Raw genomic sequence first — 23,268 nt, 5'->3', positions numbered from 1 at the left:
ATAAATATATGTACATAAACACACACACAGTGATATATGAGCCCAACAGCATTTAAAATAATTACATTGCAGAGCTGCTGAACTGATCACACCATTATAAAAGACTGTTTCAATCCAAAGGGCAATTTATCCTGTGAACAGTATGAAAGCAGGCGTGGATGAAAGAGAGGCTCACAAAAGGTCTGATTTCACTCCCAATTATTAGCTGCATGGGTGAGAGAAAGTGGTTCCACTTAACAGAGAGAAACAAAGACGGTGAATAATGTGAGACTTAAAATAGAGGCAGGACACACACACACACACACACACACACACTGTGGTCAAGAGAGCTGTTTATCTTCAACAGATCGTATCATCTCATTTCTGACACAACACACACTCTGTGTGTACAGGAAGACAAGTAAATGTGTACAGTTAGGCCATCAGAGCTTGTAATTATTTATCTTTTGTTCTAATATTTGCACGATGTGTCCTTATTATTTCTCTTCAGAATCCATAACACACATTATATTATATTCACAGTACAGTACAAACTACTGTAGTCTTAAGTCTTTAATCGCGTAGCTACAGTTCACAGAGCATTGTAAAAAATTCTGAATTAAAACTTTGTATTTACCGTATTTCCTCAAATAGTAGCCGGGGCTTCTATTAATAAAAAATCAGTTTGGGACCTGGCTAATAATAGGGGCAGGCTATTAATTGAAGGAGGCTTTTATTAAAAAAAGAAAATCAGAGCAGCTCTGACTTTATTTTGTGTCTTTTTTGGTCATTTTGTGGTCAATTTGTGTCTTTTTTGGTCATTTTGTTTCCTTTTTGGGTGATCTGAACTGTGCGTGTGAGATTCTGTTCAGTGAGCGGGGGTCACGGACAACATGCATGTTAAATTGGGGGTCTTAACTCAAAAAGGTTGAGAACTACTGGGTTAAGGTAAGGGGGAAACATATCGACGGGGGAACAGACTTTGACATAACACCGGTAAGACACCCGGCTTATAAAAGAGGCCGGCTTTTATTTACTAAAAATTGTTTTTACACCCGGTTACTAAATTAATAGGGGCCCGGCATTAAACTGAGGAAATACGGTATATATAAAATATATATGAATTGTCACCTGAGATTCTCATTGCAATTAGGAAAGTGTTGCCCACAAGGAATAATTTGGCCTGCACGCACTGAACAAATATTTCTAAAATGTTGGGAACGTTGCAGGGAGTCTCCAAGACGCTGCAGCATGTTCTATGTTACTTCCCACAGTGAGTCAGTGATGAAGAGGGGAGCCCTGACCTGGTTCAGGACTGCTGTGACAAAGCTGAAGGTCAGAGTTTGTTTTGACCACAACAGCAGCAGCCTCTCTGGCCTTTACGATGACGCCGGTGGAAAGCACACACTGACACGCTGACACAATTGGCAGGGTTTTGTCAATCGAGCCGGGGAATCAACCCCGTCTATTCATGCTGCTTTTGTTCATTTGGCTTCAGACTAAACAATCAGTATACTTTCAGCTCCACCAGCGTCAGAGAAACGCTTACAGTGCAGCCCTGTCACTGTCATCTAGCTGTCACTATCTGTCAGCTCTCTCCTGTCTCCATCCTTCATCTCTTCTTCCTTTCTCTTCCTCCACAACCGGACACATACATTACAGCTGTACTTCCCAGCTGATCTGTCAGGGCTGCTCCCCGGGTGCAGAAATGTGCTGCCCACTGTTCGTAAACATGGTGTGTTCACTGGTGTGAAAAGGATGGGGCGAATGCAGACAAAAAATTCACTGCTCGCTGTTTGAGTGTGTGTTCAATCTAATCTAATCTTAATCTAAATCTTTGTAAGCTTATCACCTCGCCCATTCGCCTGCCCATCACTGCCAAGTCTTCATCAGCTCATTATTCTACCACCATCAGTGTCTGGACTCCAGCTAGCTCACTGATGCCCCTCGATTACAAGTCTCCCATACAGCTGAGGTGTCAAAAAGAAACTATAGCCATGTTTCCTTTAGGGGGACCGGGAAAGTCTCAGGCCACGCCCTCTCAAAAGTATGTCCCCACTACAGAAAAGCCTCCAGACGGATTTACGAGACTCCGCAGGTGACGTATGGTTTTCGCAACTTTGGCCGCAGTCGCAAACTGTTCACAAAGTCAGCAGCTGATCAAAACAAAGCAGCATGGCTAATTATGCACAGCTTCTCCGCTGATCATACACATAGTGATTGTGAATTAACGGCATCGCTTACTGTGCACAGAGTATCTGGTGCTTGTTGTAAACAAACAGAGATCGTGAAGTGTGATCGAGAAGTGAACACCTCCTGCAGCAGCAGCACATACACACTGTACTGCTACAGAGCTAACTGTTAGCCTGTTAGCACATACACACTGTACTGCTACAGAGCTAACTGTTAGCCTGTTAGCACATACACACTGTACTGCTACAGAGCTAACTGTTAGCCTGTTAGCACATACACACTGTACTGCTACAGAGCTAACTGTTAGCCTGTTAGCACATACACACTGTACTGCTACAGAGCTAACTGTTAGCCTGTTAGCACATACACACTGTACTGCTACAGAGCTAACTGTTAGCCTATGAGCAATTTGCAGACTGGACGCTAAGGGGTTAACATCCCCTTTGGCTCTGCAGCTGGGAGAGACTGCTGCAGGAGGACTGTGCCGCTTTGACTCATTCTTACTCTTCTTAGCGATCCGCCGGCCTCCGCAGCTCGTTAAGAAGAGCCGAAAAGTTGCTAATTATAGCAACAAAGTCGTTAAGTTGGCAACACTACTTCGCCGGCTTTTACAAATGGCGTGTGTTGTTGTCGTGTAGAGTACTATGTCACATCCCGCTTAGCGATCTATCCAATCAGTAACCAGGCTGCTTTCAGGGGAGAAAAAAGGCCTGACAAAAGTCCGCTCCAGACTGCTCATATTCAAATTAGGGGCATTTTGGCGAGTGAGACCCGCCTCATTCCAGGTTTTGTCCGGAAGTGGAAACAGCCCTAGTGTCTGGACTCCAGCTATCTCACTGATGGGCAGGGTAGATGCCCCTCGATTACAAATCTCCCCATACAGCTGAGGTGTAAAAAAGAAACTAAAGTGCTCATTCAGAACAGCGATCTCATTTTTTTTTTTTTTAAACACAACATTATCCAGTTACAAAGTAGATAAGGCTTATGTGCTAGCAAAAAGTTAGCTATTTGCTAATCCAACAGAAGAGCAACAATAGTAATAGTTGGAGTTGAATGATGTCAGCCCAATATTAACTCTCCTTTTAGCTCTGATTTTGGTCTCTTCCAGTCTCTTTTGCAGCTAAATGTTCCACTGTCAGCAGCTACAAATCAAATATATGTATGTATCTCAAAATAACTTTACAACACTGTCCCTAATTTTATTTTAACTTCTTTTTTGCACAGCATCACACATCCTGCTGCAGTTTGTGTCTCCTTTCCTGGTTCTCACTCTCCATTTCCATTTCTGCTTTTCTCTCTTTTTTCCATCCACAGATGGCTTCATCCAAACCAGCATACAGAGGCCATTCTGACCACAAACTGTAGACAAACATGAATATCCCATCTGTTATATCATTCTGAACATTGTGAAGCCTGTAGTTTGGGTTTACCGCCCGTCATGGTCCTCATGGTCATGATTCAACCTACTAAGAATCTGGTCGCATGTATCAACAGCTCGACACCACAGGAAGGATTTTAAACAGTATGTACCAGAAACAAGCGTTCATTTGGCTGAGGTGTTGTCAGTTCTGACTCTTTTCTTGAATGTGAGCTAAGAAGTGATTCTTCAACAGCTCCAGCTTTGTGGGATTTTTTGCAAGATGGGATGGTGAGGTTGCACAAACAGCATGCAGGAAATATGTCTGCCTTAACATCTACGGTAAAGGGCCGTTATCACAACCTGCTGTCAGTTTGACCTGCGTCTGACCACACACACACCATCAACGGGAATCAGGGCTGGCCAGATGATAAGGAATGCTACTTGTGGGAGTCTCGGAGTAAAAATCAGTTCACACCCAAGTGAGATCTTTCCACAGAGCTCCGTGTCTCAACAGCAGGATTTTCCTTCAGGATTGGCCAAAAGACAAGACAGGAATGTGATGTTTGCTCAAAGCAATGTGTGTGTTATGTTTGTTTATACACTTAGACCAGTGACTTCTGAACAGCCACATGTTAGCTCTTAAACAGGATGATTCACATCATTAGGTGGTCAGTCCAAACAGAACAAAACAAAAAAAAACTGTGTGATACTCCCAATCAATTGCACCAATAACAGAGGTAATCTGGGTATTTACCACTCTGAAGAGACAAAAGGCCAAAGCAACAACTCATAAACTGATACTCATTAACTTACACATAAAATTACAAAAATCCTAATTCAAATATGAAAACAGGATGAGCCTGTTTGCCATAAACTAGCTCTAAGTTCAGAAAAAAAACACACAATTTACAGGGATTTAAATACTATCTATAGTAGAGATGGGACTTCATTTTAGGGTTAGAGTTAAGGTTAGGGTTAGGCTTATTTGCCGTCGAATTTGGCAGTAATGGTGGAAAAAGTAACAGACCGGGGAACATAGGACCCTTTTTGGGAAAAGCGGGAAAAAAGGGTCCTATGTTCCCCAGTCTCATTAAAAGAGGGGAACATAGAACCTGGGGAACATAGACACGCTCCCTTTTCCTTTGTGTGAGGCAGAAACTGCACCAAATTCCATTATATTTCTACATATGACAGTAAAGTGAAACTTCACAATTTTTTACATGTACGTATATACTCCTACGCTAATCCAGCATGTGGGCCTACAATCAAGCTAGCCGCATTAGCCGTGCAACATGCTATATTAAACTTTAACAGAAATATGCAAAATAAACAGCAAAGCAAAAGGTGGTCAAACTTACTGCTTCCATGTTTGACATTGGGCAGCAAGTATCAATCCATCCTGAGCTTCAGTTTTGGAGTGCTGTGTACTGTTCCTTTAGAGCAGTAGTTCTCAACCTTTTTGAGTCGCGACCCCCAATTTAACATGCATGTTGTCCGCGACCCCCGCTCACTGAACAGAATCTCACACGCACAGTTCAGATCACCCAAAAAAGAAACAAAATGACCAAAAAAGGAAACAAAATGATCAAAAAAGACACAAAATGACCAGAAAAAAGAAACAAAATGACCAAAAAGGGAACCAAATGATCAAAAAAGACACAAAATGACCAGAAAAAAGACACAAAATTACCAAAGGAAACAAAATTACTTAAATAACCCACAAAATTACAAAAAAAACCCACAAAATGACTTTTAAAAAAAGAAGACAAAATGAAAAAAAAAAGACATTTAATGACCAAAAAGACTAAAACACATTAACACAGTGGAGACAGAGCTGACTTCCAAAATTATTTGGTGACCCCCAGAAATCATCTCGTGACCCCAATTGGGGTCCCGACCCCAAGGTTGAGAATAGCTGCTTTAGACAAATAGTTTTCCAGGTCTTGTGGAGACATTTCAGTTGATGATAAAGTTATTTCACTGGGTCTTCACATACTCAGATAATGGGGAACAAGAAGACTTGTTGGTTCTTGCAGCCAACAACAACCTCTTTGTTCCTGCTGTGTTGCCAGGACGGAGATAGCAAGGAAATCACAAAGGCAGACAGCAAGGTTGATCCAGCAGGTGGTTTGTGGGCAGGGATGGTCACCTAGCTGGAGGTGATTCTTTGGTACACACGTTTTCTGCTGTGTGATGCAGGATGGTCTTTTGCGACACCATGGACACGTGTTGAAAAGCCATAAAAAAGTGCATTTTACATAATATGTCACCTTTAATATACTCAATGAAAAGCTAACATCCAGTATGCTGCCTGAGACCCTTTAAAATATGCACCCACACTCACAGAACGATGGGTTATTTCCAGGTGCATGACATAGAAAAACAGCAACCTCTGAGTCACAGTGACTCCAGGCGTGAAGTATGTGTGTGATGGGGGCAACTGTGCCACGGCAGTAAGCAGGAGCCATTATTAGGCCTTTAACAGCCCTGCAGTCATGACATTTTTGGCTGAAGCGCCATGCAATAAAGCCAGGCACTTAAACTGTCCTGATCCAAGCCACAGTAGCTGTTAATTGCTTCATGGGTTTTCCAAAGTGAAATGAAATGACGCTCATCTCAGAGCCACAGCAGCTCCGAGGCACTGCCTCCGTCAACCACGCTTGGTGGTTGACGCAGTAATAATGAGTTACACCACTGTTGGAGAACATGAACTATGTATTTACACATCAGGGCACAAATAATACACTGCTACATATTTCATAAGTTAGAACACTAAGTTAGAACACTCTGAACTCTCTGAACAGTCTGAAATCTAATATGCAACATATCTGACAAAGATGAAGAAACTGCAGATTTAACGTTTCAACTCTTACTAAATATTATTAAATGTTACCCACTAACCAATGCTGCATTTTTCAATTTGATTTTTGCTACACGGTGGTGGAGTGGTTAGCACTCTCGCTTCACAGTAAGAGTTCGCCTCCCGCCTGCGGCTCTTCTGTGTGGAGTTTGCATGTTCGTGTTCAGTGTGGGTGCTCTGCGGGTACTCCGGCTTCCTCCCACAGTCTAAAAACATGCACTTAGGTTTAATTGGTGCCCGTAGGTGTGAATGAGAGCGTGATTGTCTGTATGTATCCGTCAGCCCTGTGATAGACTGGCAACCTGTCCAGGGTGGACCTGCCTCTCGCCCAATGTCAGCTAGGACCCCATGACCCAAGTGCAGATAAGCGGTTAAAGATAATGAATGAATGAATGAATGAATGGTTTCAAGGAAGTTCTGGCAAACCATCAGACAACTCAGGAAGAGGAAGCATGGCTTGGCCCATGCTGTTTTCAGCAGTTGAGGAGACATGGTGACCCAAACTGAGGCTATTGTTGGGTGGTGGAATGAGTACTTTGAGGAACTCAAACTAAAAGTCTGGAGACTCGGGGCTAGACTCCCAGGCAGAGGTGACTGAGGACAAAAATGAGCGAGGAGCCAGGGATGGATAAGATTCTCCCTGAGAGTCGGAAGACTCTCTACGCTGTTTGGATGTCTTTGCTGCCGCCTCTTCAGTGCCACATGGGCGTCAGAGAGTGTCTGTGGACTGGCAGACTGGGGTTTCCCTCGGGGGTCCTGTGGAGTATGGGGTACCGGGCTCGTTGTTATCTGGTCCTTATATATCCGAAGCAAGAGCTGTGTCTGTATACTTGGCACAACATCAAACATGTTCTCTGTGGGTGTTGGCCTCAGCCAGGACAGGATCGGGGAGGAGGGGGTTTGGTTTGGGGATCTCAGAATTGCATGTCTGCTCTTTGCAGATGATGTGGTTCTGTTGGCTTCAAAGCACATTGAGCTGGTTCGGGCATCTGGTGTGGATGCCTCCTGGGTGTCTCCTATTACAGATGTTCCAGGCACTCTATGATCAAAACAGATTCTCAGCTGAGGGAATAAGATATAAATGTAAAGTTGTTGAGGCGTAATGCTACATTAATGCCACTGAATGGAGTCGTGCAGTTTACCCACACATTTACCCACACATCCTCCTGAACTGAGTCCTCTATCATATCAGATAATATGGACAGTTCACTATATTATTAATCAGTAAGCCATGTTAACTTGCATATAAAATGTTGTGTAATTCCAAAATTCGGCATTATGTTTTATGCTTGGTCTATGCTTTTGAACAGCTGCTATTACTTTTAATAGAATACTGATTAGAAATTGTCTTTCGATAGTAACGTAGTAACAGCCTTAAATCATTTATTTCTGAACTAGCCAAAAACAAAATAGATATTTAGATATATGTAGCCTTCAATATAGACCAGTGCTGATTTACAGTGTAACAGCTGTGATGTGCAGCTGTCACGTTAGAAATAAACAGTCGTCATTGACAGTACATGGAGGGCTAAAATAAATACATTAACTCATGAATTCACACTTGTATTTTTCTTCTAAAATCATTTGCATGTCTCATTTGCAACAAGAGTATTGCTTTGGCTGTTATATTTGTATATTCTTAGGAAAGGAAAAAAGCCTGCGTTAACAAAGAAAGTTGATAACCACTGTAATAGTACCTGTTATCTCTATGTTAGATTAAGACAGGCCATGGCTAACAACAAGATATAATGTGAGTTAGTTAGTTAGTGAGCTTAAGAGGTGCTAAGATTTTTGTGTCAACCTGGCTACTTGCAGTGGATTTATTAGACATTATTGTCAAAGACATACACTGTTCCACTTATCAATTCAGTGACTTTATGATGACTTTAAATAATCTGAACCCATCATTGTCAAAGTTATTTCTCAGTCAAATGCTTGTTTAACTCTTTGATGCACAACATATTAACACCCCTTCTAATGCACAACATGGGTCAAAAATGACCAACATTCATTTCCCATGTTATTTAATGCTTGCTGTGTGTTCCAAATATTCTATAAATGTCTTGTTTTTTGATAACAACTGATCGTTATTTCCATTTTGCCTCTCATACTTTATGAAGAAACAAAGCTAAGATAACTACTTAGCCAAGAAGTTAGCTAGGTAGTTAGCTTAGCAAGCTACTTAGCTAAATACTTAGCCAAGAAGTTAGCTTAGTAGTTAGCTTAACAAGCTACTTAGCTAAATACTTAGCCAAGAAGTTAGCTAAGTAGTTAGCTTAGCAAGCTACTAAAATGGATATGGCTCATTTTTGACCCATGTTGTGCATTAGAAGAGTAGTGAAACAAAAAGGGATTTTATTCAAAAATGAATAAAGGAAAACTTGACATTAGGATGTATGATGATCAAAAACAAACTAATTGAGGAAAACCTGGAATACAGAATGATGAAAATAATTTATTGCAAAGATATTGAACATAAAAACTCTGTCGGGTCACTTTAGACCCATGTTGTGCATCAAAGGGTTAAATGAAAAAGGTAATACAAGTCCAACTGGTTATCAACACTTTGTACTGTATGCCTCATTTTGGACAATTCTTTGGTGTTATTTAACAACCAAGCTTTTGTCTGTGTGCCAAATATAAAAAACTGTTCACTCTTTCAAGATGTGATATATTGCCTTATAAGTTATTGTTTTATGAAATGCAACTTGTTATTCTTCAGATGAATTTTGTCTTTAGCCTTTAAACACTTCAGTTTTACATTTTGTATTCAGCTGTGATGCCTTTCAAACATTTCAAACCACTGCACTGGCATAATAATATCCAGTTATACACACTGTTAACCTCACTATCGTACACTGAAAAGAATTGGAGTGACATTTACTTAAAAAAGCAAGGCAAGTTTTTCCACACAGAAAGTGTTTGTAATCTTTACTCAGGCTGTTTCTAAGTAATATTTATTTAATAGAACCACTAATTTTTTTTATGAAAATACACAAGTAAATTGCAGATTCACTGATGTCCCTCAATTACATTTTACTTAGAAATATCAACTAATTAAACCAATTAACTGGTTTAGTGAATATTACTTGGAACAAATGATTCAATTTACAGACAAAACTGAGGACACATAATAACAAACAATCACAAAGTAATGCACCACATGAAAAACTGATATTTTAAAGTAAAAGCACTGAATTCGTATTTCTTTGTAGAATTTATATATATGATTGAAATAATTATTAGAGGGCCAAAAAAAATTTTTTTTTTTTCAGTGTAGTGAGGTTTCAGAAGCAACTTCTGCAGCACAAGAACTGTGCTCTGTTCTGCTTCTTTTTTTTACATGTTCACAGACATGCTCTCCTCGAGATCTTTCCTTTAAACAATCCTCAGGAAACTGAGGTCATGATACATTATACATTTCTTCTTCTGTGTCTTTCCGTTCCACTGCCCTCATTCACTGTGTTCATCTACTGGGCTTTAACTCAGGTTTCACTGTTTACTTCACAGAAGCTAATTAGATGCATGTTCTATTTTCTGTCTGTACTGTCTGTCTGTATGCTACATTAAAGTGCCAAACCAAACAAATGGGTAGTAGTTCTCAATCTTTTTGAGTCGTGACCCCCAATTTAACATGCATGTTGTCCGTGACCCCCGCTCACTGAACACAATCTCACACGCAGAAGTTCAGATCACCCAAAAAAGACACAAAATGACCAAAAAAAGGAAACAAAATGACCAAAAAAGACACAAATTGACCACAAAATGACCAAAAAAGACACAAAATGACCCAAAAAGAAATAAAATTACCAAAAAAAGACACAACATGACAAAAAAAGCACAAAATGTCCAAAAAAAGGAAACAAAATTACCAAAAAAGACACAAATTGACCACAAAATGGCCTAAGAAGACACAAAATGACCCAAAAAAACAAACCATAATGACCAAAAAAAGACATTAAGTGACCTAAAAGACTAAAACACATTAACACATTAACACATGAACACAGTGGAGACAGAGCTGACTTCCAAAATGATTTGGCGACCCCCAGAAACCATCTCGCGACCCCAATTGGGGTCCCGACCCCAAGGTTGAGAACAGCTGATTTAGAGGATGAAGAGTACTGTGTACGATGTTTACTGTTTCGACTGCACAACACCAAAGTGGTGACGGCCATGAGGATGGAAACATTCTGAGCTACAATAGATAACTGTCATTGGATTATGGCTCTGAGTTGCTGTGGCTTGTGGTACAACTCCTATTACCATGTGGTTACTGTTACATCCATAACACCAGGCTCCAACGGGGACCACGTCACAGCTGTGGACACAGTGATGCATGGGAGGGGTGGAGGTTATGTACTTTTCCCTAGCAAGGGTAGATGCCCCTTGATTACACATGTCCCTGTGTTATCTCTATGCTCTAAAGCAGTAGTTCTCAACCTTGGGGTCGGGACCCCAATTGGGGTCGCGAGATGATTTCTGGGGGTCGCCAAATCATTTTGGAAGTCAGCTCTGTCTCCACTGTGTTAAAGTGTTCATGTGTTTTAGTCTTTTTGGTCATTTAATGTCTTTTTTCTTGGGTAATTTTGTGTCTTTTTTGCTAATTTTGTTTCCTTTTCTTGGTAATTTTGTGTCTTTTTCTAGTCATTTTGTGTCTTTTTGGTCATTTTGTGTCTTTTCTGGTCATTTTGTGTCTCTTTTGGTCATTTTGTGATCATTTTGTGTCTCTTTTGGTCATTTTGTGATCATTTTGTGGTCAATTTGTGTCTTTTCTTTGTCATTTTGTGTCTTTTTTTATCATTTTGTGGTCAATTTGTGTCTTTTTTGGTCATTTTGTTTTCTTTTCTTGGTAATTTTGTGTCTTTTTTTAGTCATTTTGTGTCTTTTTGGTCATTTTGTGGTCAATTTGTCAATGGTCAATTGGTCAATGCATGTTAAATGCATGTTGTCCGTCTGTTCGCTCACAGTTCAGAATCTCACAGTTCAGATCATACAAACTCAGTTGATACGACGAATTTTGGACAAATAATGAAGCAGACAACAACTAAAACATCTCTCTGTCTGTGCTTGTATATATATAGTTTTTATATTTTATTGTTACTTTAAATCTAAGTCCTTTGCTATCAGTTTAAAGGTCCATTCTGACCTCCTGAGTGTGTAACAGTCAGCTTCAAGCCAGAGACTCCTTGGAAAGTAACAACTTGATACTTTGGGATTTGTCAGAAAAGACACAAAATTACCCAAAAAAGAAACAAATTGACCAAAAATAACATAAAATTAAGGAAACAAGGACTCAAATTGACCACAAAATGAAAAAAAAAAATGGCCACAAAAAGACACAGATTGACCAAAAAAGACACAAAATTACCAAAAAAAAACACACAAAATGACCAAAAAAAGACACAAAATGACCAAAACACATTAACACATGAACACATGAACACTTTAACACAGTGGAGACAGAGCTGCCTTCCAAAATGATTTGGCGACCCCCAGAAATCATCTCGCGACCCCAATTGGGGTCGGGACCCCAAGGTTGAGAATAGCTGCTCTAAAGCACCAAAAATTTTCTATCAAGACCAAATTGTGTCATATGATCTGTTGAAATGATCACACATCACGTGTTTATATTTTAAATTTACTTCACTCTCTAGTCTCTCCTAAATGAGCTGAAGGTATATCAACATAATTACAGGAATATGTGGCTGCTTTAATGCTTAGCAGGTGATTTTCAGATCTTTAACCCTTTGATGATCCCCTTTGATCAACATATTAACACCTCTTTAGGTAAAAAATGTCCAACATTCATTTTCCATGTTATTTAATGCTTGCTGTGTGTTTCTGCGCTCTGTTTTGATATCAACTTATTTTTTGATTGAATACTCCAAATATTTTTTAAATGTCTTGTTTTTGATAACAACTGATCGTTATTTCCATTTTGCCTCTCATACTTTATGAAGAAACAAAGCTAAGATAACTACTTAGCCAAGAAGTTAGCTTAGTAGTTAGCTTAGCAAGCTACTCAGCTAAATCCTTAGCCAAGAAGTGAGCTAAGTAGTTAGCTTAGCAAGCTACTAAAATGGATATGGGTCATTTGACCCATGTTGTGCATTAGAAGAGTAGTGACACGAAAAGGGATTTTATTAAAAAAATAATAAAGGAAAACTTAACATTAGGATGTATGATGATCAAAAACAAACTAATTGAGGAAAACCTGGAATACTGAATGATGAAAATAATTTATTGCAAAGATATAGAACATAAAAACTCTGCCGGGTCACTTTAGACCCATGTTGTGCATCAAAGGGTTAAGTAAAACAAAAACATGACATGCACTAAACTTTTTGCTGAGCCACAGCAGCACCAGGTGCAGTATAACATGCTGAGGCTAGCTACTGTATATAAATATGGCATGTTGAAATAGGAGAGCTGCTAGCTGTCAAAGTCACAGCGACATTGGTCATATGATCACAACTACACCTCACTAAACATTTACAACCCTTGATAATGTCTCCTAAAGTTGAATGTTTATGAAGTGAAAAATGCATGTTCCCTTCTTGAATTATTGAATAACTCAAAAGACATTAGCTCAGGTCTGCCACAAGCTTTTTAACACCCGGATTGACTGATTGACTGTACTCATATATCCACTGGCAGACAGTCTACAGGGGTATTTTTTGACACCCTGGCTGCTTGTGGAAACATTGGCAGAGGGAGATGTGTCACTCTATATTCTTCTGTGAAGAAAAACACTGTTTAAGAACAACATCACTTGTAGAGAAGGGTGAGTGAGTGGGCTAGAAACTGTGCAGCAAAATGTGGAAACAGCACAACACAAGGTATCTGTGTTCCTTCTGCTGTCTTTGTACAACACCCCCTCCAGTGTTTGAGCCAACTCTCACTGTTTGTCAGGTTCAGCTTATGTAGGAAGAAAGTGGCCATGCACCAAATAAAGAAAGACAACCAACATTTACGAATGCAGCAAGTCAACATCATCAGTGACAGGTAGCGGTGGTGTAGTAGCAGCTGAATGCAGGTAGTACCGTCCCAGGCCCACTAGAGTTTTAGTTTCTGTGATGTCAAAGTAAAAAAACACACATAGTCCTGACGGATTTCAGAAAAAAGGACTTCTATAAGAAGTGAGGAGCATTTATGGGTACAAGTCGGGAACCGGCCTACTTTACTTATTTCAAGGGTGAAGAATCCCCAAAAAAATGGTTCCCAAGCTAAATTTAGAGTTTTTGACTCTCATATGCAAGTCAATATGGCGGCCAAATTGCCCATCTTGCTCAGTCGTAGGACCATTTCCCCAAGTTTTATTGTAAGTAGGCAATCAAAGATGAGGAAATTAAGTTTATATACATATGCATATATATATATATATATATATATATATATATATATATATATATATATATGCAAAATACCAACTTTTAAGGTGAGATTTTAACTATTTTAAATGTTCCAGTTGGTATTTTGCATATATATATATATATATATATATATATATATATATATATATATATATATATATATATAAAAGACACTGAGCCTCCACTATATTCTTGCTCTGACCCTAGACTATAGGTCCAGAAACTTAATTTCCTCATCTTGATTGCCTACTTACAAAAAAACTAAGGGGAAATGGTCCAACGACTGAGCAAGATGGGCAATTTGGTGGCCATTTGATATACAAATGAGAAGGTCAAAAATAAAAAATTTCGCTTGGGAACCATTTTTTTTGGATTCTGCACCCGTGAAATAAGTAAAGTAGGCCGGTTCCCGACTTACGACTTACGTACCAATAAATGCTCCTCACTATCACTTTTTGGACAATTCCGTCTAGACTAACATGCCAATAAGTCTGCATATAACTCCTGAGGGACGGAGGGAGACAAGGCTGTTTTCAAAGACCTGTTGCAACCTACACAGCCAACAGCAAGCATGAACCGTGTAGTGGTTTTTTTTAAATAGCTAAGAGATGCAGGAGCTACATGATTGGTTGAAAGGTGATGGGGCAGTGACAACACCTGTCATCATAACATTATGAAAGAAAACTTGATATTTACAATATTTGTGTTAATTTGAAAAATGTAAAAAATATTTTGTGTTAATTATAGGGGTGTGACTCTCGTGCCACGAGAACTTGTGAGATTAAACTCGACGATATTTCTCGTCACATTAAAAATCTGTCTCGTGAGATTTGTGAGCTATCCAAACTCCTATTTGTGACCTGTGGGGGCAGCTTTGATTACTTCTTTAGATCAGCTATTCTCAACCTTGGGGTCGGGACCCCAAGTGGGGTCGCGAGATGATTTCTGGGGGTCACCAAATCATTTTGGAAGTCAGCTCTGTCTCCACTGTGTTAAAGTGTTCATGTGTTTCAGTCTTTTTGGTCACTTAATGTCTTTTTTTTTTGTCATTTTGTGTCTTTTTTGATTATTTTGTGGTCAATTTGTGTCTTTTTTGGTCATTTTGTTTCTTTTTTTTGGTAATTTTGTGTCTTTTTTGGTAATTTTGTGTCTTTTCTGGTAATTTTGTGTCTCTTTTGGTCATTTTGTAGCTTTTTTGATCATTTTGTGGTCAATTTGTGTCTTTTTTGGTCATTTTGTTTCCTTTTTTTGGTCATTTTGTTTCTTTTTTGGGTGATCTGAACTGTGCATGTGAGATTCTGTTCAATAACAATTGGGGGTCGCGACTCAAACAGGTTGAGAACTACTGCTTTAGATTTACTAGATTCTCTCTTTTTCCTGTGCAGGATGTGGTGAACACTGAGGGCTGCAGAGGGTAACAGGACGCTGCTCTGACACCTTCAGAGGCAGGATGCTGAGATAAACACAATGACTGTACAGCAGATTCACCTGCTGCCAGCCTCACTGCATCAAAGACACACTAACACATGCATTTGCTTGTGGACGTGAGACACAAGCGATGCAGCACTGCACAGATCACACACACACACACACACACACACACACAGGATTCTCACTTCAGTGTCAGATATCTTTAGTGTGTCACCTACGTAGGTGTCGGGTAAATACACAGTGTTATACATGAAATGTATGTATTTACTGTCAGAAGTGTAAACAATATGAAAAAGAATTCAAAATGTGTTAATACTTACTCCATTGATTTAATAAGCTATTCATATGCATCTTGTGGATGGTGGAAGAAACCCGAGGTCTCTCTGCAGACACTGAGGAGGAACCACACACATGCAACAGAACATGAGCAACAGCACAGACACAAAACAACACAAACAGACTGCAAACTGACACGAAGGCTGATCATCATCACATGGAGTTTCTTTCAAATAAGTCACAGTAAGTTTAGAGAGAGGGCCGTAATATCTCCTGTCAAGATTAGGGGCAGGAATCGTGTTTCATCATGATATTAGATATTAGATCAATTCATTGGACAACAATAACATATTTGCCATCATCACAAAGTCTGCCGCAGTAACACTTCTAGTTCATGGGTCTCAAACTTGCGGCCCGTGGGCCAATTGCGGTCCTCGTGGCAATATTTTGTGGCCCTCACCTTGAAATTAAAGTTTAACATGAGTTTTATATGAATTAATTAAGGTCCCTTTAATTACTTTTTTTTGGTAAATCTGTGTATTTTTTGGTCATATTGTGTCTTTTTTCTAATTTTGTGTCTTTTTTTGGTAAATCTGTGTATTTTTTGGTCATTTTGTGTCTTTTTTTACTGGTTTATTTACTGTAAAATGAAATAAAATGAAATAAACACAGATTTTTTTAGTTGTGTTTACAGTACTGATTTGTTTACTGTAAAAAAACAGTTAAACATTGTGATATTTAATGGTATTGTACATGGCAAAATGGCACAGTAAACAATGCTGTTAATTTGATAATAATTTCATCATTACTTTTTATAGAAATAACTAGTAATTGCAAGTAATTACTCTATACACTAAAGGAAATAATATTAATATATTTACTCTTTTACAATTGATTTCCATTCTGTGTTTTGTATGAAAAACCTTACTTAAAGTTAATTATTTAAACAGCATTTGTACACTGTAATAAAAGATAATAACGACTCAATAAAATTGAGGCAACAGATTGCAGGCAATATTATTAATTAATTCTAACTACGTTACAAGTTGAGTTAATAAAAAACTTAACAGGAAGTGTTAAGCGTCAATTAAAAACGGACTAATTCTATTGTGTTGGATGAATTCAAAATTCTCTTGATTTAGAATTACATACACATAAAGATTATATTTAATGTCATCAAAATAAGTAGATTCTATCATTTAACATTTATCATATCAACATTTTTATATTAAAGTTACTTAAACAACTGCCTCAAAATAAAGGACACATTTATATTTAATACATTTTATCAAATATATTACGTAAAATGAAATGACTACATAATAATTTACTACAGTGTATAAAATCAAAAATCAAAATTACTTTATTCATCCCCAAGGAGAAATTCAGTTAGTCTGGTAGAATCTCTTGGGACTATATTTCTTATTCTGATCAAAATTATGATAAAAATGGAAAAATACACTAGTCTCCTTTACTTTTCATAGTACTACACTTTCTTCTGTGTTTTTTCTACAGTAATGTTTTAACTACTGTAATTTTGTCACAAGGACTAATTTTTATTGTAAATTATACAGCATTTTACTGTAAAAATCAAACACAGTGATGAACTCTGAATAATACAGTAAATAACTGTAACTGATTTCACAGCGATTATTTACAGTGTGTGGCAATTAAAGAGACAGATTAACCCATTAGTCTACCCACCCAAACACACACACACACACACACACACATTCCCACAACAATTAAGCTCAGACACCAACTGTATTCCTCCACTGGAGTGTATTTGGCCTCATGTTTGCTATTTGTCAGTTGGTTAAACACTAATTACCAACAGCATTAATTGTTCAGCACATTCTGTCGTGTTGCTGTTGATGTATCACTTCCCTCTTTGCACACAGAGCAACATTATTATTCCTTCATTAGGAGCTGTGTCTTTGCTCGCCTGATGAATTGAAGTGTAACATTCTCTCTCTTTTAGCTGTTTCTTTTTTCCACAAACTCCTGGGTTGAATATCTGTCTCTTTAGCTGCACTGCAAGAGAGCCAACTTGTGTTTTTTGGCCTAAAACAGTGATTTAAGTTGGTAAAACTTGGAAATATAAATTATTGACATTTAGGGCAATAATGTAAGTTAGCACAACAAAGGAAGCCAGTTGTCTGCTCAAAAACAAGTTGGTGAGTTGTTGTTACTTATATCTTTAAGTTGGGGTTCACAACAAGGGACAATAGTTCTGATAACTCTTATTTCTTTGTTGGGAAATGCGGGAAAGCGGTCATTAGCGAAAGCTAGCGGCTATCTGATGCTAGCGGCTAACTGATGCTAGCGGCGCTGCTTGTTACAGCTACAAGTGTAGCCATTAGCGTATCAATGCTAACTCAAAATTGTGGTCACAACATTAGCTGACAAGTTATTACAATGTAAATTGAGAATTCAGAGTTAAGCAAACTCAAAAACAAAACTTAAAATATTTAGTTAAATTGTCCAACTTAAAATTTTATCAAAGTTTGTTTGTTTGTTTGTTTGTTTTTGAGTTTGCTCAACTCTGAATTCAGATTTTTGAACTTAACATTTTTTTTTTGAGTTAGCATTGATACGCTAATGGCTACTCTTGTAGCTGTAAAAAGCAGCGCCGCTAGCATCAGTTAGCCGCTAGCGTCAGTTAGCCGCTAGCATCAGTTAGCCGCTAGCTTTCGCTAATGACCAAATGTCACCGCTTTCCCGCATTTCCCAACAAAGAAATAAGAGTTATCAGAACTATTGTCCCTTGTTGTGAACCCCAACTTAAAGATATAAGTAACAACAACTCACCAACTTGTTTTTGAGCAGACAACTGGCTTCCTTTGTTGTGCTAACTTACATTATTGCCCTAAATGTCAATAATTTATATTTCCAAGTTTTACCAACTTAAATCACTGTTTTAGGCCAAAAAATACAAGTTGGCTTTTTTTGCAGTGTAGGTCAGGTAAATATTTCTTCTCAACTCTTTTAGTTGTGGTCAGATAATACAAAGCCAGATTTGTTTACACAAATGCTATCAGATTGAAGCCTTTTATTTTCAAAAGTGAGCTTGTGAATAAAGGAAAACATTATAATCTTTACATCTGAAAATCTTTTTGTCTAGTTGTTAATGGGTCTTGTGGGAAAATACACATAAAGAAAGGGAAAATAAACATGAAAACTGCTAATGGTGGAGCCCAGTAATGCAGCTGAATCTGGCAGCAACACATAGCAGCAATGTTTGTGGTGAGGAAATGCATGGCTTTTGTATCTTTTTGTGTTTTTATAAAAAGTCATCTTTGAGATATTGTTACTTGTGTCATAAGATATGAATATGTGCGGGAAAAGATTGTAAACTACCTATTAAATGTCATGCTGTAGGTATAAAAAATATATTATATCAGTATATACTCCAACAACAGCATCTGTAGTCAAGTATGATGCAACACTTTCCTTTATATGCTGTGTGTGATAATAAGCTAAAAAAAACTTTCTGAACTTATTAGCTTTGAGGTATATGTACATATCGTCCAGTTGATCATTTTTTTATGAAGTAGTTTCACTACTTTTTCTAAGTAGCTTAATGTTGGGCTTACACCAAACCATTTCCCCATTCCCAGATTAAATGCTAAGTCTTTAGTAAAAAAAAGGTAGTAATCTGCTCTGTTTCATATCAGTCTTTTCCTGGTCTTGGGTTTGTCACAGTGACGTAACACAACATGGTTTTCTTCATAATGATTTTGGTTATTATCAAGAATGTTTCCATGACTGTAGATCTAAAAATTACCAAAAAATGACATTTTTTTTCCCGAAATAGACACAAGTTGACCAAAAATAGATGTAAAAATGATCAAATAAGAGAAAAAAAAGACCAAAAATAGATGTAAAAATGATCAAATAAGAGAAAAAAAAAGACCAAAAATAGATGTAAAAATGATCAAAAAAGACACAAAATTGCCAAAAATAGATGCAAAATGATAAAAAAAAAAGACACACAATGACCAAAAATACAGTCATGGGAAAAAAAAGTATTAAACCAATCTGCTCTGTTTCATATCAGTCTTTTCCTCGTCTTGGGTTTGGATCATATCAAACATGTTTGATATTATCTCAAGTCTCAGTGACGTAACACAATCACCAACCAACAGATGAGCCAGCCAGTAAAACCAGTAAAACCACTTCCACAGGAAAAGGAACATCACAATAATGCCTCAATAAAAATATAGTGATGTCATATATTTAGATGTTTCTTAGTAAAGAGAACAGTAAGGAGAGCCAGTTAAAATGTATAAATAAATATAAGGCCTACATAAGTAAGTAATAAATAATCGATAATTAATGTTTGATTAACTAAATGAAAGTTGATATAGCTGATAAATATAATTATTCAATTAATTAAATTATAATTAAATAGGACATAAATGTATATCATGAATTAATTTCTAAATGTTCCTTTCCTTTATTCTTCCTTATATCTATTTTTACTGTAAAATAGTCAACTTTTCATGTCAGAAAACCCTTTTTCAGCTTTGTGAGGGGCATTTTGTGGCGTCTTCTCCTCTAATTTTTGTTGTTGTTGGTTTTTAACACAAACCACTGAACACACTAGAGCAGCTGGAGCCAAAAGCTGCTTCTCCTCCATTTGTAAGTTTTTACTAAGAACATGATGAGGAAAAAAATACACTGTAGGTAAAAACTGCTAAAAGAATCTAGTTGTAGTCTTGTAAATAGTTTCCCTGCAAGACTGACAGTCCGTCTAAAATCTCAGTGTGAGACTAAAAACTCTAAACACCTGTCTTTAGATGTGAGCAGGTGTGAGCTGATAGTTTTCAGGAGTCTTTTCCAAATCTTTTCAAAGTCTTCTGATCTATAGGTAGCATTAGTTAACCTAGGGTAGTCTTACTGTAGTCCATCTTCCTCTAGTAATGAGTGAAAAAAATTGTAACTGGTGCATTACTAAACAATGTCATCATTTATGAATTTTCAGAATAATATTAACCATAAGGACAGCCCTCAGGGTCCCTGGTCACACTGTGACTAAATCAAGTGATTTGCACTAAAAAAACAGGTGTATTTATATATGTATGATGTTTTTGGGAGACCCCTCCGTGTTGTTTTGAATAATCGATTGTAAGTAAGTGTTCTGATGAACAGTTTGCTCCCATATTAACTCAGATTTGGCAATGTCATCATTTATGAATTTACAGAATAATAATAATAACCATAAAGACAAACTTCCTGTCCCTGCTGCTCACGTTCAAATATCTACTTTTCCTGCATGTCAGCAGCTGATGACTCCTGATGTTCATTTCATGGACCTCTGAGGGGTGCCGGACCATAGACTGGACACCAGTGCGCACTGTGACTAAATCAAGTGATTTGCACTAAAAACCAGGTGTATTTATATATGTATGATGTTTTTGGGAGACCCATGTTGCATTGAATACCTGATTGTAAGTAAATGTTCTGATGAACAGCTTGCTCCCATTAGCCCATTGAAGCCTGGAAAGCGGATATGTCATTTTGTCATATTTGTAAAAGCTCTCAAAGACTTTTTGAATTTCATTTCTATCTGCTACAGAGGCTGAAAAATCTATTATTTAGTAGAAGCGTTGACACTTCTGTTGAATTTCCAGAAAAACTTCAGGTTTTAGGGGCTTATTTTAAATTCGCCCAGAGATTTTACAGGAAGTTTTAGGCGTCAATGGGTTAACTCAGATTTGGCAATGTCATCATTTATGAATTTACTGAATAATAATAACCATAATCTCACTTTCAAATGTCTACTTTTCCTGCATGTCAGCAGCTGATGACCCCCGGTGTTCATTTCACGGACCCCTGAGGGGTGCCGGACCCTAGGCTGGACACCAGTGCGCACTGTGATGATAGTGTGTGTTGGAGACATCCAGCTGATCATCTCTACTCTCTGTACAATCACCTCGCAGCGCAGATATCAAATTTCCCGACACTTTTTCTTTTCATAAAGCAGCTTCATCAACACACTTCTTGACAGGTCAACTACATTAGCTATAGTTAATTTAATTACATACTTTTTGGTTGATATTATTATTACTTATTGACTAAATTGGATGGAAATTTTCTGTGTAATCTAAATGAGTAAAGCTGACAAAATGCCTTTGAGTGTAGGTACACCACCAGATACAACATGCCTCTTAACCCTCTGGAAAATATACTGAGCATGTTTTATTTACAGTAATAACTTTATTTATATAACAGCTGTTATCAGCTTGTCTAGACAAGCTGAGAAAGCCAGTTGAAATGCCATTTATGTTTCTAGACCATTTTTAAAATATGAATTTTGTTTCTACAATACTTACAATACTTAATATTTTCAAATATCTACTTTTCCTGCATGTCAGCAGCTGATGACCCCTGATGTTCATTTCATGGACCCCTGAGGGGTGCCGGACCATAGACTGGACACCACTGCGCACTGTGACTAAATCAAGTGATTTGCACTAAAAACCAGGTGTATTTATATATGTATGATGTTTTTGGGAGACCCCGGATGTTGCATTGAATAACCGATTGTAAGTTAGTGTTCTGATGAACAGCTTGCAATTAACAACTAACTTACTGTAATTATTATTTACAGTAGAACTACTGTATTTTTACTTACAGTACTGTTTTTATACTGTAAAATAAAAACATTAAACACTGATTTTAGTTTTATTTACAATACTGGTTAATTTACTGTAAAATATAAAAAATAAACAGATTTTTTTAGTTGTGTTTACAGTACTGATTTGTTTACTGTAAGAATAAAAAACAGTTAAACATTGTGATTTTTGCTCCCATATTAACTCAGATTTGGCAATGTCATCATTTATGAATTTACTGAATAATAACCATAATCTCACTTTCAAATGCCTACTTTTCCTGCATGTCAGTAGCTGATGACCCCTGGTGTTCATTTCATGGACCCCTGAGGGGTGCCGGACCCTAGACTGGACACCAGTGCGCACTGTGATGATAGTGTGTGTTGGAGACATCCAGCTGATCATCTCTACTCTCTGTACAATCACCTCGCAGCGCAGATATCAAATGTCCCCACAGTTTTTCTTTTCATAAAGCAGCTTCATCAACACACTTCCTGACATTCCTCCACAACTTTCTACCAGCAGAAGAAGAAACAAAGCGGGTCTTACATAGATCAGTCCGCGGCTGGCTGTGCTTCAGACGGAGGCTCCGTGCATCATAGATCCTGGTGGTCCTGGTGGTCCTGGTGGTGGTGCTGGTGCTGGTCTCTGCAGGAAGTCCCGCTGCTGCAAACTCTTGTCAGATAACTCCCGTCTGCAGCTCGCTGCGCTCACACAAGCCTCCACAATGCAAATGCATGTTTCATGTGTTGTCTTAGAAACCAGAGTGATCAGCTGTAGCTCCGCCCACACGGAGCCAGCAGCAGCAGCAGCAGCAGCAGCACTGTGGACTGATGAAGAGCTGTCACTTTGTTGTTGTTGATTATTTATGTCCATAGATATGTTTGTGTTGCCTTTAAAGACCCTCCAGGCCCCCCAGTGTTTACTGCGTCACATGATATAATGCTTTATGATGACTGTATGAAGTGTGTTTGTGCTGATCAGAAGAATCTAGATGCAGCAGGAGGTGGGAGTGTTGTGAACAAAGCGGAGCTCTGGGCCAGAGCATAAACTCCCACTCAGTCAGAGAGGGAAATGAATAGACTGGAACAGAAGGCTCACAAATAACAGACAAATGGAAAGTCTATGCAGAGCAGAGCAGAGGAGAGGAGAGCGCTGCAGGATGGAATAAAC

The 23,268-nt window shown here is 38.1% G+C and overlaps 1 protein-coding gene across 2 annotated transcripts in view; it reads right to left on the bottom strand.

Moving 5' to 3' along the window:
• zgc:162952 (PKc_LIMK_like_unk domain-containing protein) overlaps positions 1-22,735 on the bottom strand; it is a 50,936-nt gene extending 28,201 nt beyond the window's left edge. The window contains exons 1-2 of one of the 2 annotated variants that reach the window (XM_059336842.1): positions 22,645-22,735; positions 15,520-15,591 (exon numbers count right to left, since the gene is read on the bottom strand). In XM_059336842.1, the coding sequence (XP_059192825.1) occupies positions 15,520-15,550 (31 nt within the window). In that variant the 5' untranslated portion in view covers positions 15,551-15,591; positions 22,645-22,735. The remainder of the gene's footprint in view (positions 1-15,519; positions 15,592-22,644) is intronic. The other variant, XM_059336843.1, reaches the window with a different exon arrangement.
• Positions 22,736-23,268: the final 533 nt, after the last annotated feature.

Source organism: Centropristis striata, chromosome 7, assembly GCF_030273125.1.
Source record: "Centropristis striata isolate RG_2023a ecotype Rhode Island chromosome 7, C.striata_1.0, whole genome shotgun sequence".
In the NCBI taxonomy this organism is placed as follows: domain Eukaryota; kingdom Metazoa; phylum Chordata; class Actinopteri; order Perciformes; family Serranidae; genus Centropristis; species Centropristis striata.
Note: the sequence above shows the minus strand (reverse complement) of the source record. Positions and strands in the feature narration are given on the sequence as shown.